Source organism: Bos mutus, chromosome 1 (genome assembly GCF_027580195.1).
Source record: "Bos mutus isolate GX-2022 chromosome 1, NWIPB_WYAK_1.1, whole genome shotgun sequence".
NCBI classification, from domain to species: Eukaryota; Metazoa; Chordata; class Mammalia; order Artiodactyla; family Bovidae; genus Bos; species Bos mutus.
The window spans coordinates 65,031,025-65,043,178 of record NC_091617.1 but is presented as its reverse complement, the minus strand read 5'-3'; the positions used below and the strand labels follow the sequence as shown (position 1 = coordinate 65,043,178).

Here is a 12,154-nt window from a genome sequence, read left to right as displayed (position 1 = left end):
CAATCCCTCCCAGCATCAGAGTCTTTTCCAATGAGTCAACTCTTCGCATGAGGTGGCCAAAGTACTGGAGTTTCAGCTTCAGCATCAGTCCTTCCAATGAACACCCAGGACTGATTTCCTTTAGGATGGACTGGTTGGATATTACTTTCTTAGTCGCTTTCAAATATACAATCCAGTACTGTCAACTATAGTCATCATTACATCTCTACTTTCTATATATAAAATGCTGTTTTATTTCTTTTTCTTGCCTGATTTCTAGTACTAGGACTTCAGGTACTATTTTTAACAGGAGTGGTTGAGAGTGGACACCCTTGTCTTAGTCTAACTCTTGGAGGGAAGGCTTTTAACCTTTCACTACTGAGTAGATTTTAGCTTTGGGCTTGTTATATATGGCCTTTATTATGTTGAGGTACAATCCTTCCATACCTAAGTTATTAAGAGTTTTTATTATGAACAGATGTTGAATATTGTCAAATTTTTTTCTGCATCTATTAAGATAATCATGATTTTTATCCTCATTCTGTTAAAATGGCATGTCATGTTTATTGATTTGCGTGTATTGAAACGTCCTTGCATCCCAGGTATAAATCTCAGTTGATTATGGGCTATAATTTCTTTAGTGTGCTGTTGAATTCAGTCTGCTAGTATTTTGTTGAGGATTTTTGCATCTGTATAAATCAGAGATACTAGCTTGTAATTTTCTTCTCTTGTAGTGTCCTTTTCTGGCTTGGTATCAGGGTAATGCTGACCTCATAAAATGAGTCTGGGAGTGTTCCCATCTCTGATTTTTTTGAAGACTTTGAGAGGAATTAGCATTAATTTTTCCCTAAACGTTTGGTAAAATTAAACAGTGACATCATCTGCTCTTGGGCTTTTGTTTGTTGGAGGGTTTTTTAAATTACTGAATCAGTATTCTTACTAGCAATTACTTTGTCCAAATTTTCTAATTTTCATGATTCAGTCTTGGTAGGTTTTGTGTTTCTCATAATTTTTTCATTTCTTCTAGATTACCCAGTTTGTTGGAATACAGTTGTTCATAGCCTCTTACGATCCTTTGTATTTCTGTTACAAACATCATTTGTAATGTTTCCTCTTTCATTTATATATTTTTAAATTTATTTTAATTGGAGGCTAATTACTTTACAATATTGTAGTGGTTTTTGCCATACATTGACACGAATCAGCCATGGGTGTTCATGTGTTCCCCAACCTGAACCCCCTCCCACCTCCCTCCCCATCCCATCCCTCAGGGTCATCCCAGTGCACCAGCCCTGAGCACCCTGTCTCATGCATTGAACCTGGACTGGCAGTCTTTTCACATATGATAATATACATGTTTCAATGCTATTGTCTCAAATCATCCCACCCTCGCCTTCTCCCACAGAGTCCAAAAGACCGTTCTATACGTCTGTGTCTCTTTTGCTGTCTCGCATATAGGGTCATCATTACCATCTTTCTAAATATATGCATTAGTATACTGTATTGGTGTTTTTCTTTCTGACTTGCTTCACTCTGTATAATAGGCTCCAGTTTCACCCCCCTCATTAGAACTGATTCAAACGTATTCTTTTTAATGTCTGAGTAATATTCCATTCTGTATATGTACCAGAAGTTTCTTATCCATTTGTCTGCTGATGGACATCTAGGTTACCTCCATGTCCTGGCTATTATAAACAGTGCTGCGATGAACATTGGGGTACACATGTCTCTTTCCATTCTGGTTTCCTTGGTGTATAATTTTGTTGATTTGGGTCCTCTCTCTTTTTCACTTGGTTAGTGTAGGTAAAGATGTGTCAGTTTTCTTTTATCTTTTTAAAGAAGCAATTCTTAGTTTTTTTTAACCTTTTCTATTATATTCCTGTTTTCTGTTTCATTTATTTCTGCTCTAATCTTTGTTAAATTAGATTAAATCTAATCTGCTAAATTTGAGCTTAGTTTGCTCTTCTTTTTCTAGTTTCTTGAGCTGTGGAGTTAGATTGATTATTTGAGATCTTACTTTTTCTTTTTAATTAAAAAATATTTTATTGCTAAAAAATGCTAACCATCATCTGAGCCTTCAGTGAATTGTAATCTTTTTGCAAATGGTAATGTCAAAGATCATTGATCACAGATTACCATAACAAACAATCATAATGAAAAAAAATTGGAAATATTGAGAGAATTATCAGAGACACAAAATGAGTAAATATTGGAAAAATGTATCAATAGACTTGCTTGATGCAGGGTTGCCACAAACATTCAATTTGTAAAATATACAATATTTGCACGTCTTTTTTGTTTCTTAATGTAGGTATTTATTGCTGTGAATTTTTCCTCTTAGAACTAGTTTTGCAACATCTCATAAATTTTATTTCCATTTTTATTTTTCTCAAGATTCTCTTTTATTTCCCCTTTAATTTCTTCTTTGATCCATCAGTTGTTCAGGAGAGTATTATTTAATTTCCTTGTAGTTGTGAGTTTTCTGGGTTTTTTTTCCTGTTACTGATGTTTAGTTTCATACCATTGTGGTCATAGAAGATATTTAGTGTAATTTCAGTCTTCTTGTGTTTATTAAGACTTGTTCTGTGGAAAATGTACTACTTGTGCTTGAGAAGAATGTATATTTTGCTGTTATTGGATAGAAAGTTCTGTCTATGGCTGTTAGATCCGTTTGTTCAAATTCACGGTTTCCTTAATGATTCTTTTTGGATGATATATCTGTTGTTGAGAAAGTGGGGTATTAATGTCCCCAACTATATTTGTATTAGTGTATATTTCTCTGTTCAGTTCTGTTAGTTTCTGCTAACTGGATGTGTAAATATTTACAGTTGTGATGAACTTCTTTTTGTATCTTTTTGTAATGACTGTTTTTTGTCTCTTTATCGTATTTACATTAAAGTCTATTTTGCGTGCTATGTATAGATCCCCTGCTTTTGGGGGTGGAGTAGTGGAGGCATTTATCATTTGCTTGACATATCTTTTCCCATCCTTTTTAGTCTATGAGTGTCTTTAAGGCTAAAGTGAGGGTCATATGGTGTTCTTGTTTTGTTTTTTTTTAATCCATTCATCTTTCGATTGGATAACTTAATTCATTTACATTAAAGTGATTATTGTACCCCAAAGTCTTCTGGTTAGGCAGGACTGGGAGCTACACTGAGCAGTGAATGGAGCTATGATTCTGCTCCCCTACCTGGACGGGGAGGTGGAGGGTGAGGGGAGGAAGACCAGGCTCCAGGACTGGAAGGGATCTTTGTTTGAGGTCCCAATTCAGGCACACGTGCACCTTACTGATTCCCTAGTTAGATTTCATCACTGTCTTGGCTCTGCAGACTAGCAAAGCCACTAGTTGGGACTACTACCTGGGCATTGTAGGTAGGACCTGGGTCTGTAGGATCTGAGTGCTCGTTGTTGCAAGCCCCTCCACTTCTTCATCACAATCTGATTCCCAGAGACAAGCCCTGCAGATTCCCTTGTTATTCTCATGAAGCAAGACCTGAGTGGGACTCCCAAAAAGGGACCCAAAACACTAGAACAGCTGGATGTCTACTGGGATCTCTTTTCTCACTGGGGAAACTGTAAGCTCAGGGGAGACCCATGCTGTGCTGGCGTAGGGTAGAGGCCACGCGGTCAGCATGTACCATCTCTTTTGATCCTTCTAATGTGGTCTATCTCAGTCTGTGTGGTACAGTGGGTGCTTTATTCTCACCCATCATGCTCTAGGATTTTCTCAGCAGTGTCTTATCCATGAGTAGTTTTCCTCATGAGGAGGAGTGCAGTTGGGCATGACTTATGTCACTATCTTGGTGACATCACCCCTAAATTTGTTTTGTTTTAAGCCAGTAAGTTTGTAGTCACTTTTTACAGCAAGAATTGGAAACTTAATACATGCATCCTAGTGAGTTACCAGTTATATCACTTCTTTCAAAGTTCGTCCATGACCAGTCACTGCACATCTGTCATTCACTTTACATACAGACAGTAAAGCATGTAACAATGTTGACTTGGGTTTCCCTGGTGGTTCATATGGTAAAGAATCTGCCTGCAATGCAGGAGATCTGGGTTTGATCCCTGGGTCAGGAAGATACCCTGGAGAAGAGAATGGCTACCCACTTTTGCCTGGAGAATTCCAGGGACAGAGGAAACTAGTGAGCTACAGTCCATGATGTTGCAAAGAGTCTGACATGACTGAGTGACTAACACTTTCAGTGTTGACTCCTGGCCTCCCAGTGTTTAAATTATGTGATATTTTATAAGAATAGTTAACCAGAAGAATAATCTGGCTAATTAAGATACAAGTACACCAGCAAAATGAAAAATGATAACACTGTAAAGTGAAATTCAAATTGGACATAGAGTTAAAGAAGTAGTTGACTGGAAGTATTGACACTGATGGCACTGTAGATACCCTATATATGCAACTTGAAAAACCTAGTGAAGGCAAAATTATCAACATAATTGAGGGAAATGGTTGTCATTAAAAAGATGAAGATATCCTAGAGAAAGTGATTCTAGCAAAAAACTTTATCACTTATTAACCTACAGATTTACTGTAATTTCAATCCGTCTCAACAGGAGGTTTTTTTTGAGATAGATAATATCCTGAAATTCACCTACAGAAAAAAACTCAATACCTATTAAACTAAACTAAAAAAGATCATTAGGACATATTATAAAGATTGTAGTAATTTAAGAGTTTGATAAGGACATAGAAATAGAGATTATTTGGGCAGACTGTTCATTTGCTATAAAAGGAAAAGAGTGTTTTTAAATGCAAGTAAATCAATAAAATCAAAAATATTTTTATTTTTATAAGTTTATTTTGAAATAACTTCAAACCTAAATAAAAATTTCAAGAATAGCACAGAGACACTCACTCAGGTGAGAAACGACACTTAAGTTTTGTGAATTGGGCCAATTATGTCTCACATAGCAAATGGGTCCAATTTCAGATCATGTGTCACGCCTACTTGTCACGTCTCCTTAAATCTGGAACATCCATCTTTCCTGTACTTTCATAACCTTGGAAGTTTGAATACAGGCTAGTCATTTTATAGAATGTCTCTCAGTTGGGTTTTATCCAGTGTTTCCAGATGGTGCATTTTTGGCAGCATTATCACAGAGGTGATGCTGTTTTTTTCATTACATGCTTATCAGATGTACATGCTATTCCCTTACTGGTTATTGTAACATTTTCACCTGATTAAAATAGTGTCTGCCAGGTTTCTCCAGTGTAAAATTATACATATATGTGTATATGTCAATGTATATATAATGATTAACAAGTACTTTTCATGAAGATATTTTGAGACTGTAAATATCCTATTCCTCCATCCCATTTTAACTATTTTTAGCATTCACTGGTGTTTGTTGCCCGTGTTATTACTACAGTGGTTGCCAAAGAGAAATTTTAAAATTCTATCCACATTTATTGGTTGACATTTTACAGTAAAGAAAAGCTCTCTCTTTTCCTAATTAATCACTTAACATCAGTTGGACTCATGAGTTATTAACTTACTATCATTACTTTTGATACACCAATTATCCCTGATTTGGCCTGTATATTCCCTTTCAAGCTGACTTATATGTCCTTTTGACACATCCACATGGTTCATTGAGTATTTTCTGGCACAAAAACATGTTCCAACCTTGAAACCAGCTATTTCTTCAAGAAGCCCCAGTTCCTTTTAGCAGAGAAAAATGTTCAGAAATTAAAGTCTAGGTACTGGGTGTGCTCCTGGTTCCTTGGCTGATGCTCCCAGTCCTCTGTGTTTGGAATTAGGATATGCATGTGTACAACACACACACTTTTTTAATATCGTGTGTGTGTGTAAAACTCACACAGGTGGTTCAAATTCTAATACTACAGGGATCATTTTCGCTTTCCCTTTTATTTGTACTTCTCCAACAGGGAGAAACTGCTTCCTGCATCCTCAGTAATTTACTTAATTGCTCCGTCTCTAATCTCCTGATCCGCGGGGCTGGCTTCTGCCCTGTTCAGCCTGCCTCACACAGGCACCTGTTAGCCTGAGCGCTGACCCTGCTCCTCACTCCAGCTCTGTGCGTCGGGCTGTCCCTTTCACCCTGTTCCAGTGCGGTCCCTTTACGGGGTTGTGAGAAACAACTTGCTCAGGTTGGTTGACTTTCGGACTGAAAGAATGGGGAAAGAGAAGAGGAAGGAAGGGAAGAATGAGGGAGAAAAGGAAGGGGAAAAGTGAAATCAGTATTTTAGACATTGAATTACAAATGTACGAATCCTGAGTGATTGTAATTCAAAGAGGGTGAAGAAGTAAATGGATCCTTTTGAGAAGGTTCTGAAGGGGAGACTGGGTATTTGGATTTTTGAAGAGTTTGTCTTCATAGTTTTACTTTTAATCAAAAAATGTTCTTTAGGCTAGGGTTGGTTTGTTTTTCTGCCATCTTTGTACAGAACCAAAATTAGGAGGGAAATGGTGGTGGTGGGAAATAGTTTCTGAATAATTAGACAGCATTTGAAAAAATAAGATTAGTTTGCTAAGGCCACAGTGGAGTAAATATAAAGAAAATGCAGAAGAGGAATTAACCATGTGGATTAAAGCCAGAGGAGCAGGAGAATGCAGTTTCCTGGGGGACTTTTGGAGGTGCAGGTTAGTGTATGTTCGTGATGTAGGTGGTAGTATAAGCCTATAATAGATTATTTTTTTCTTGCATGGGATTAAGGTTTGAACTTAAAACAAAGTGAGGAAGTGGCCGTGAATGTTGAATTTGTAAATACATCTTATTTATTTCTCCCATTTTAGATTAATAAACTCTAGCAAAATCTTTCAGTTTGGGGGACTTTGCTGTAGTCGTTCAGTTGCTGAGTTGTGTCTGACTCTTTGCAGCTCCATGGACTGCAGCACACCAGGCTCCTCTGTCCTCCACTATCTCCCGGAGTTTGCTCAAATTCATATCCATTGAGTTGGTGATGTTTAGGTTTTATTTCCCCTTCTCTATTTTAGTTCAAATACATATACTGTACATAGCTCCCCCACCCACCTCCCCTTTTTAAAACAGTTATAGCTTGCAAAACCATGGTTCACAGTGTTGCAAATGAGGGTCTTACCTTTGTCCATATTTAATCTTTGCAACAATGATTAGTGGTATATGACATCATAACATAAGAGAGCATCTATGTACAAACATATACAATTTTATTGATATCTCTACAGACTACAAGAATTTTAAGTATAGTCACAATTGCTGAGTGCAACAGAAAAATAGTAATTTGTCGTTTTCTGAAAAGATGCAAAAATTCTGAAGATGAAAGAAAGATACATCAATGATATCATCTGTTTCTTATTTCCTAGAATAAAACATCACATAATTAAGTACTAAAAATTATAGGTTATTAGAGATTTTGATCCTGTGTACACTTGTCAAGAACCACCACCTAGTTCATTTTCTGGCTTTGTAGTTGAGAAGGGTGGGCCCATACCATAGGGGAGCAGTGTGAGATGAGAGAACGGAACTCCCATTTTTTCATTGACTAGTATTTCCTTGGATAGGAAGACTCTCCCTTTTTGAAGGTGAAAGCACTTTTTCAGGGCACTGGAAGCCACATAGTGAGTTGTAAGCCTTCTTCCTTTAAACAAATGTCTAGTAACTTAGGAAATAAATCCAAAATCCTTTGCCCTGGGAGCAAAGACAACAATCAAAAAAGGAGAGATGTCCTCTCTTCTTGCTAAGATCAAGTTCAATAAAATATCACTATGGCAGAACAGGTAACTGGTACCCATGTCTCCTTCAAATGAAGAATGCATAATAAATTTGGACCTGATTTAGTATATGATTGTTTTGAGAATTTCTGCTATCCAACTAGTAAGAATTAGTTTTCCACTTAGTGTTAATGCTGTTGAACTTTTATGATATCTCTGGTGTCTTTTGATGTCACAATGTGTAAGGCAATCAAAATCTAGATGTTTGAACTGGAATAATTAGTGGCAAAGTCACTAGGAGACAATCATGAAGACAGAGTTAATAGCTAATGGAGCACTGCCTGGTCAGAAATGTGTACAGATTTGTTTTGGGTTGCAACACAGATATCAATCTGGCCAACACTGTATCGCCAATATCTTACTTTCCTTGATGCCTCAGAAGTGGGGCTTGAACACCCGCCAGTATAGATAAATGTGTCTTCCTTAGTAGTGGTGATCGACCTTGGCTGGATATTGGAACTATCTTGGAGGCTTTCAAAAGTACTGATGTTTGGTTTCCACTCTGAAAGATTTTGGTGTAACTGGGAATTTTAGAAGCTCCTTAGGTGATTCTTATGCACAGCCAAAGTTGAGAATCACTTCCTACATAAATGTTTGAATAGACCAGCTGTGCTTCAGTTCTCCATCAAAGCTTCTTCTACTTCACTCTGGCTCCCATGTCCCTCTCTGCCCAAGCCTACCTGTACTGAGTTGGCACTTCCTCTTCTTCCCCAAGCCAGACCTTTCCTGTTTTGCATTTTGTCCTTTCAGGGCTACGTTGTCTGCAAATATATACAATAAACTTCTACAACCATGCTCCCTACAATGGTGCAGTCCAAATACTTGACTTACTGGCATGTATTTCTGACATCTGGAGCAGTGTGTCTGTGAAACAGTAACTGCTCAGAAGTGGGGTTGGGGCTACAGAGGACAGAGGTGAAGAAGCCGCGAAGCTACCGTGTTTCTCCTGATGCAAAGAGCAAGACCTGGCAGGAACGTTTTGGCATTGCCCTCTGTGAACAAAGGTGATCAAGTTACAGTGTCTTCCCACAAGGACAAACTATAATCATACAGATAAACTCCTGGGTTGTCCCAATGATCCTAAACCAACGAGAGGATTTTTAGTCTACTCTTCTTAATCTCCTTCAGCCAACCTTGGACATAATCTTTATTTTCCTTTTCCTTTCTCAAAGCCATGGTAACCCCTTAATGTAGATAACAGACATATGGTTCACATTTTTATAAAAGGACTCCAACAGTAAACTTTTTCCTTTATAATCCCTTAGTATCTTTGAGTAGTAGAGACACTGGATTCTGATTTATTAATTTGAGAATCATTCAAAAGCTATATGAAAGGTTTGAAAAATCATCTTTTTGACTAAATTATCAGAAAACATCTCACTCAGTTCTGTCACCATCCTTCCAAAGTCAGACAGAGACCCTGATGATGACCAGGGCACTAAGTCTGGGTCTCAGTGAAGTGTAGGAAGCAGAGCTGATAGTACTGCTTTTGCAGGGGATTAAAATAAATGATGAATCAGTCATCCATCCCTCCAAACTCCAGGGTTAATGGATAATTTATTGGTAGGGATTATTGCTGGCATTATTAGAACCAGGGAAACATATACTTCCAATTTCTCATGATGAATTATAATGCTAAAGGCCCATTTTTCTCCTGGGACACTAAGAAAGGCTTCTCTCTTTAGGGAGTCATAAGGAGATAAGGTCAACTTGTAGAGACTGCAAGCCTTATCTTCTGATATCACCTTAAGCAGACAAAACGTAATTTAATGACAACTAAGGCTCAGAGTCATTTTCTCTATCATTGTTCAAGTTACTAGGAGTATTTTTCTTATGTTCCAAGGTAGAGGCAAGACAGTTAAATAGTAGAGAAGAGAGATGTAAAGTATTCCATGCATCAACAGTAGTTGTTTTCCAAAGATGATGATGATGATTAGGTGGTGGTAGTAGTATGTATGTGTGTGTCTGTGTGCGCGTGTGCTAAGGTCAGTGCAACGGAACAGAAATGTTCAGAGAAAAATCACGTCCATATCACATTCTTGTTATTGCTATCTCTTTGAATTATAAAAATAATTTTGATACAGTAAAACCTCATTAATTTGTATTCCACTAATCACAAGTTTGTGGGATGAAGTTACCCTTACATTAAGAAAGGGTTTATAAAAACTATATTGAAAGACAAAAAGAACCTCTTTGCAAGCATTTCAGAAGAACCTCACTTCTAATTGATGTGCCAATTACAAACTTTTGGTCTATTCATTAAAGTCAGAGTTTTAAGCACTTCTGTGAAATGCTATTTTGTCCTTTCTGGTATTTTTTTTTGGTATGCTTTAAAATATTTTGTATTTTCTTTCTCAAAATTAATTTGCTTTTGTCAAAATTACTGAGAACATTAAAGAAAGTGCCTCTTTAAACAAATTCACCAGAAGTTTAAAAACTAAAAAAAAAAAAAAGCGCAAATACTATTTTTGGCTACTAAAAGATCCTGGACTTAAGGAAAATGGTGAATTCTGAAGAAACACAATGTAAGTCTATTAAGACCTTGATTAACCAAAATTTAATGAGCCGAACCCATTAATTTTCTTTAAAAAGATTATTTTTGAAAGAACAACATACATATTATTGGATGGGTCCCAGAATCTGCATATACTCACTTCCTATGGCCTGACTTCCAGAATCATGTTAAATAACGGTAGCAGGTGTCTTGTCTTGTTGGCCTCTACTACTTCTCTGTTCTGATAGATATCTTTTATCATATTAAGGATATTCTTTATTCCACTTTTAACAGAGTTTTTAATAAGGAATCGGTGTTTGGTATCTGTTGACATAATCTTGTAGCTTATGTTATTTAGCCAATTGAGTGACAAAGTATTGATTTTGTATCATTACACTCTCTATGACTAAATCCAAGCTAGCAAAAACACCACCACATTTTATAACCTGGTAATAAATATTGAACCAAAAAGCAATTTCTAATGAAAGCCCTTGTTAATCAGAAATGTCAGAATCCCTTTCTTAAAACATTAACTGAGGTTTTACTGAATCAGACTAGAGAATGACCAGTTTGGTCTGTGAGTATCAGGCTGCAAGAGCACCTTTGAATTGAAGACCCCACAGGGATTGAACAGTAATATACTGTGTAATTGGCAGACAAGGATACAAATGGAGCATTAAAAATATATCACTTTAGAAACTGAAACCAGTGTGTGAAATCAGTTCTGAAAGCTAACTGCATTGTTCTTGTAAGTCTAGTTTCCCCGAACCTATTGTCAACTCCCCTGCAGAGTATAAGCCAAGCTGAAAAAATGCTTCAAGGTGACCCAACCCTGCATTGGTTGTGACTAAAAATAGCAACTTGTTCTGAAGGTGATGGAAATAATTGTGTTAGGAATAATTTACTGTACTGGCTATATTTGATTATGACTGAGAACTGTGAATAATGTAAAATATTATGGAGAGAGAACAATGTTAATCAGACTCTTGACATAAGAATTCAATAATGTCCTAGTATATAATGAAAGTTATAGATGACAAAAAGACTCTGGTTTGTTTGCTTTGTCAGTTGGGTATCACAAATGTACTTGAAATGCACTGATATCTTCTAACAGATTTTTTTTAAATTGTCAGGTGTGGCCCAATTTATAAAAATAGTTTACCATAAATCTTTTTTTTTCTTCTGTCACAACATGCTTTTTTCTTTTCCTCTTAAGATGTTAATTTATCATGCATTTTTTTTTCATTAAGTGCATTAATGCTTTTTGTTTGTACAGGATTTTTTCAAATCAGAAGGACTCCCCGTAGTTCCTAAATGTAAATCCTTAGCAAATGACATGCCAAGATGATAGCTCCATTCCATGTGGGAAAAGGCAAATTCAGCCATATCTTGGGATTTTAACCAGGATTCCAGCGTTGGGTTGTACAATGTCTCTGATAAGTCTCCCTTATGATAAATTCAGATGGACTGTAATGGAACATTTTGTAGAAGAAACTGGCTTCTAGCAGTTGAATATTGATGCTGGGAATAAATTTGGTTTCCCTGAATAATGGTTTCTCAAAGCAGTCATAGCTTCTTTAGAAGTTTAGAATTGGTACCATTTCTTATCCTTATATTTCAGCATTAACTGGAAAGAAAAAAATAGTCACATAAGATGTTAAAAAATATTTAAAAGTTCTAATCCAAGCTCATGTTGAGCACATCATACATACCAAAACCTCAAAACTTCTAAAACGACCTTTATATTATGAAATAAACTACAGATAGATATTTTTACAAACCAGTCAAGCTCTAAACATTTGCCTGACAGGAAATGATTTTTAATGACTGAGACAAAAAGGAATGTGCGGATTCAGCCTCTGCTGCCCCTCACACCTTCTTGAGGGGGGATCGTAGTGTATCAGAACTAATAGATAATTTTCTTTAAAGCCATCCTCTAAGGTGAAGA

General features: G+C 36.6%; 1 protein-coding gene across 3 annotated transcripts in view; it reads right to left on the bottom strand.

The window, feature by feature from the left end:
• Positions 1 to 7,131: 7,131 nt before the first annotated feature.
• Positions 7,132 to 12,154, bottom strand: part of STXBP5L (syntaxin binding protein 5L) — a 338,367-nt gene continuing 333,344 nt past the window's right edge. For all 3 annotated transcript variants that reach the window (XM_070369985.1, XM_070369991.1, XM_070369994.1), the window contains one exon: positions 7,132 to 11,833. In XM_070369985.1, the coding sequence (XP_070226086.1) occupies positions 11,792 to 11,833 (42 nt within the window). In that variant the 3' untranslated portion in view covers positions 7,132 to 11,791. The remainder of the gene's footprint in view (positions 11,834 to 12,154) is intronic.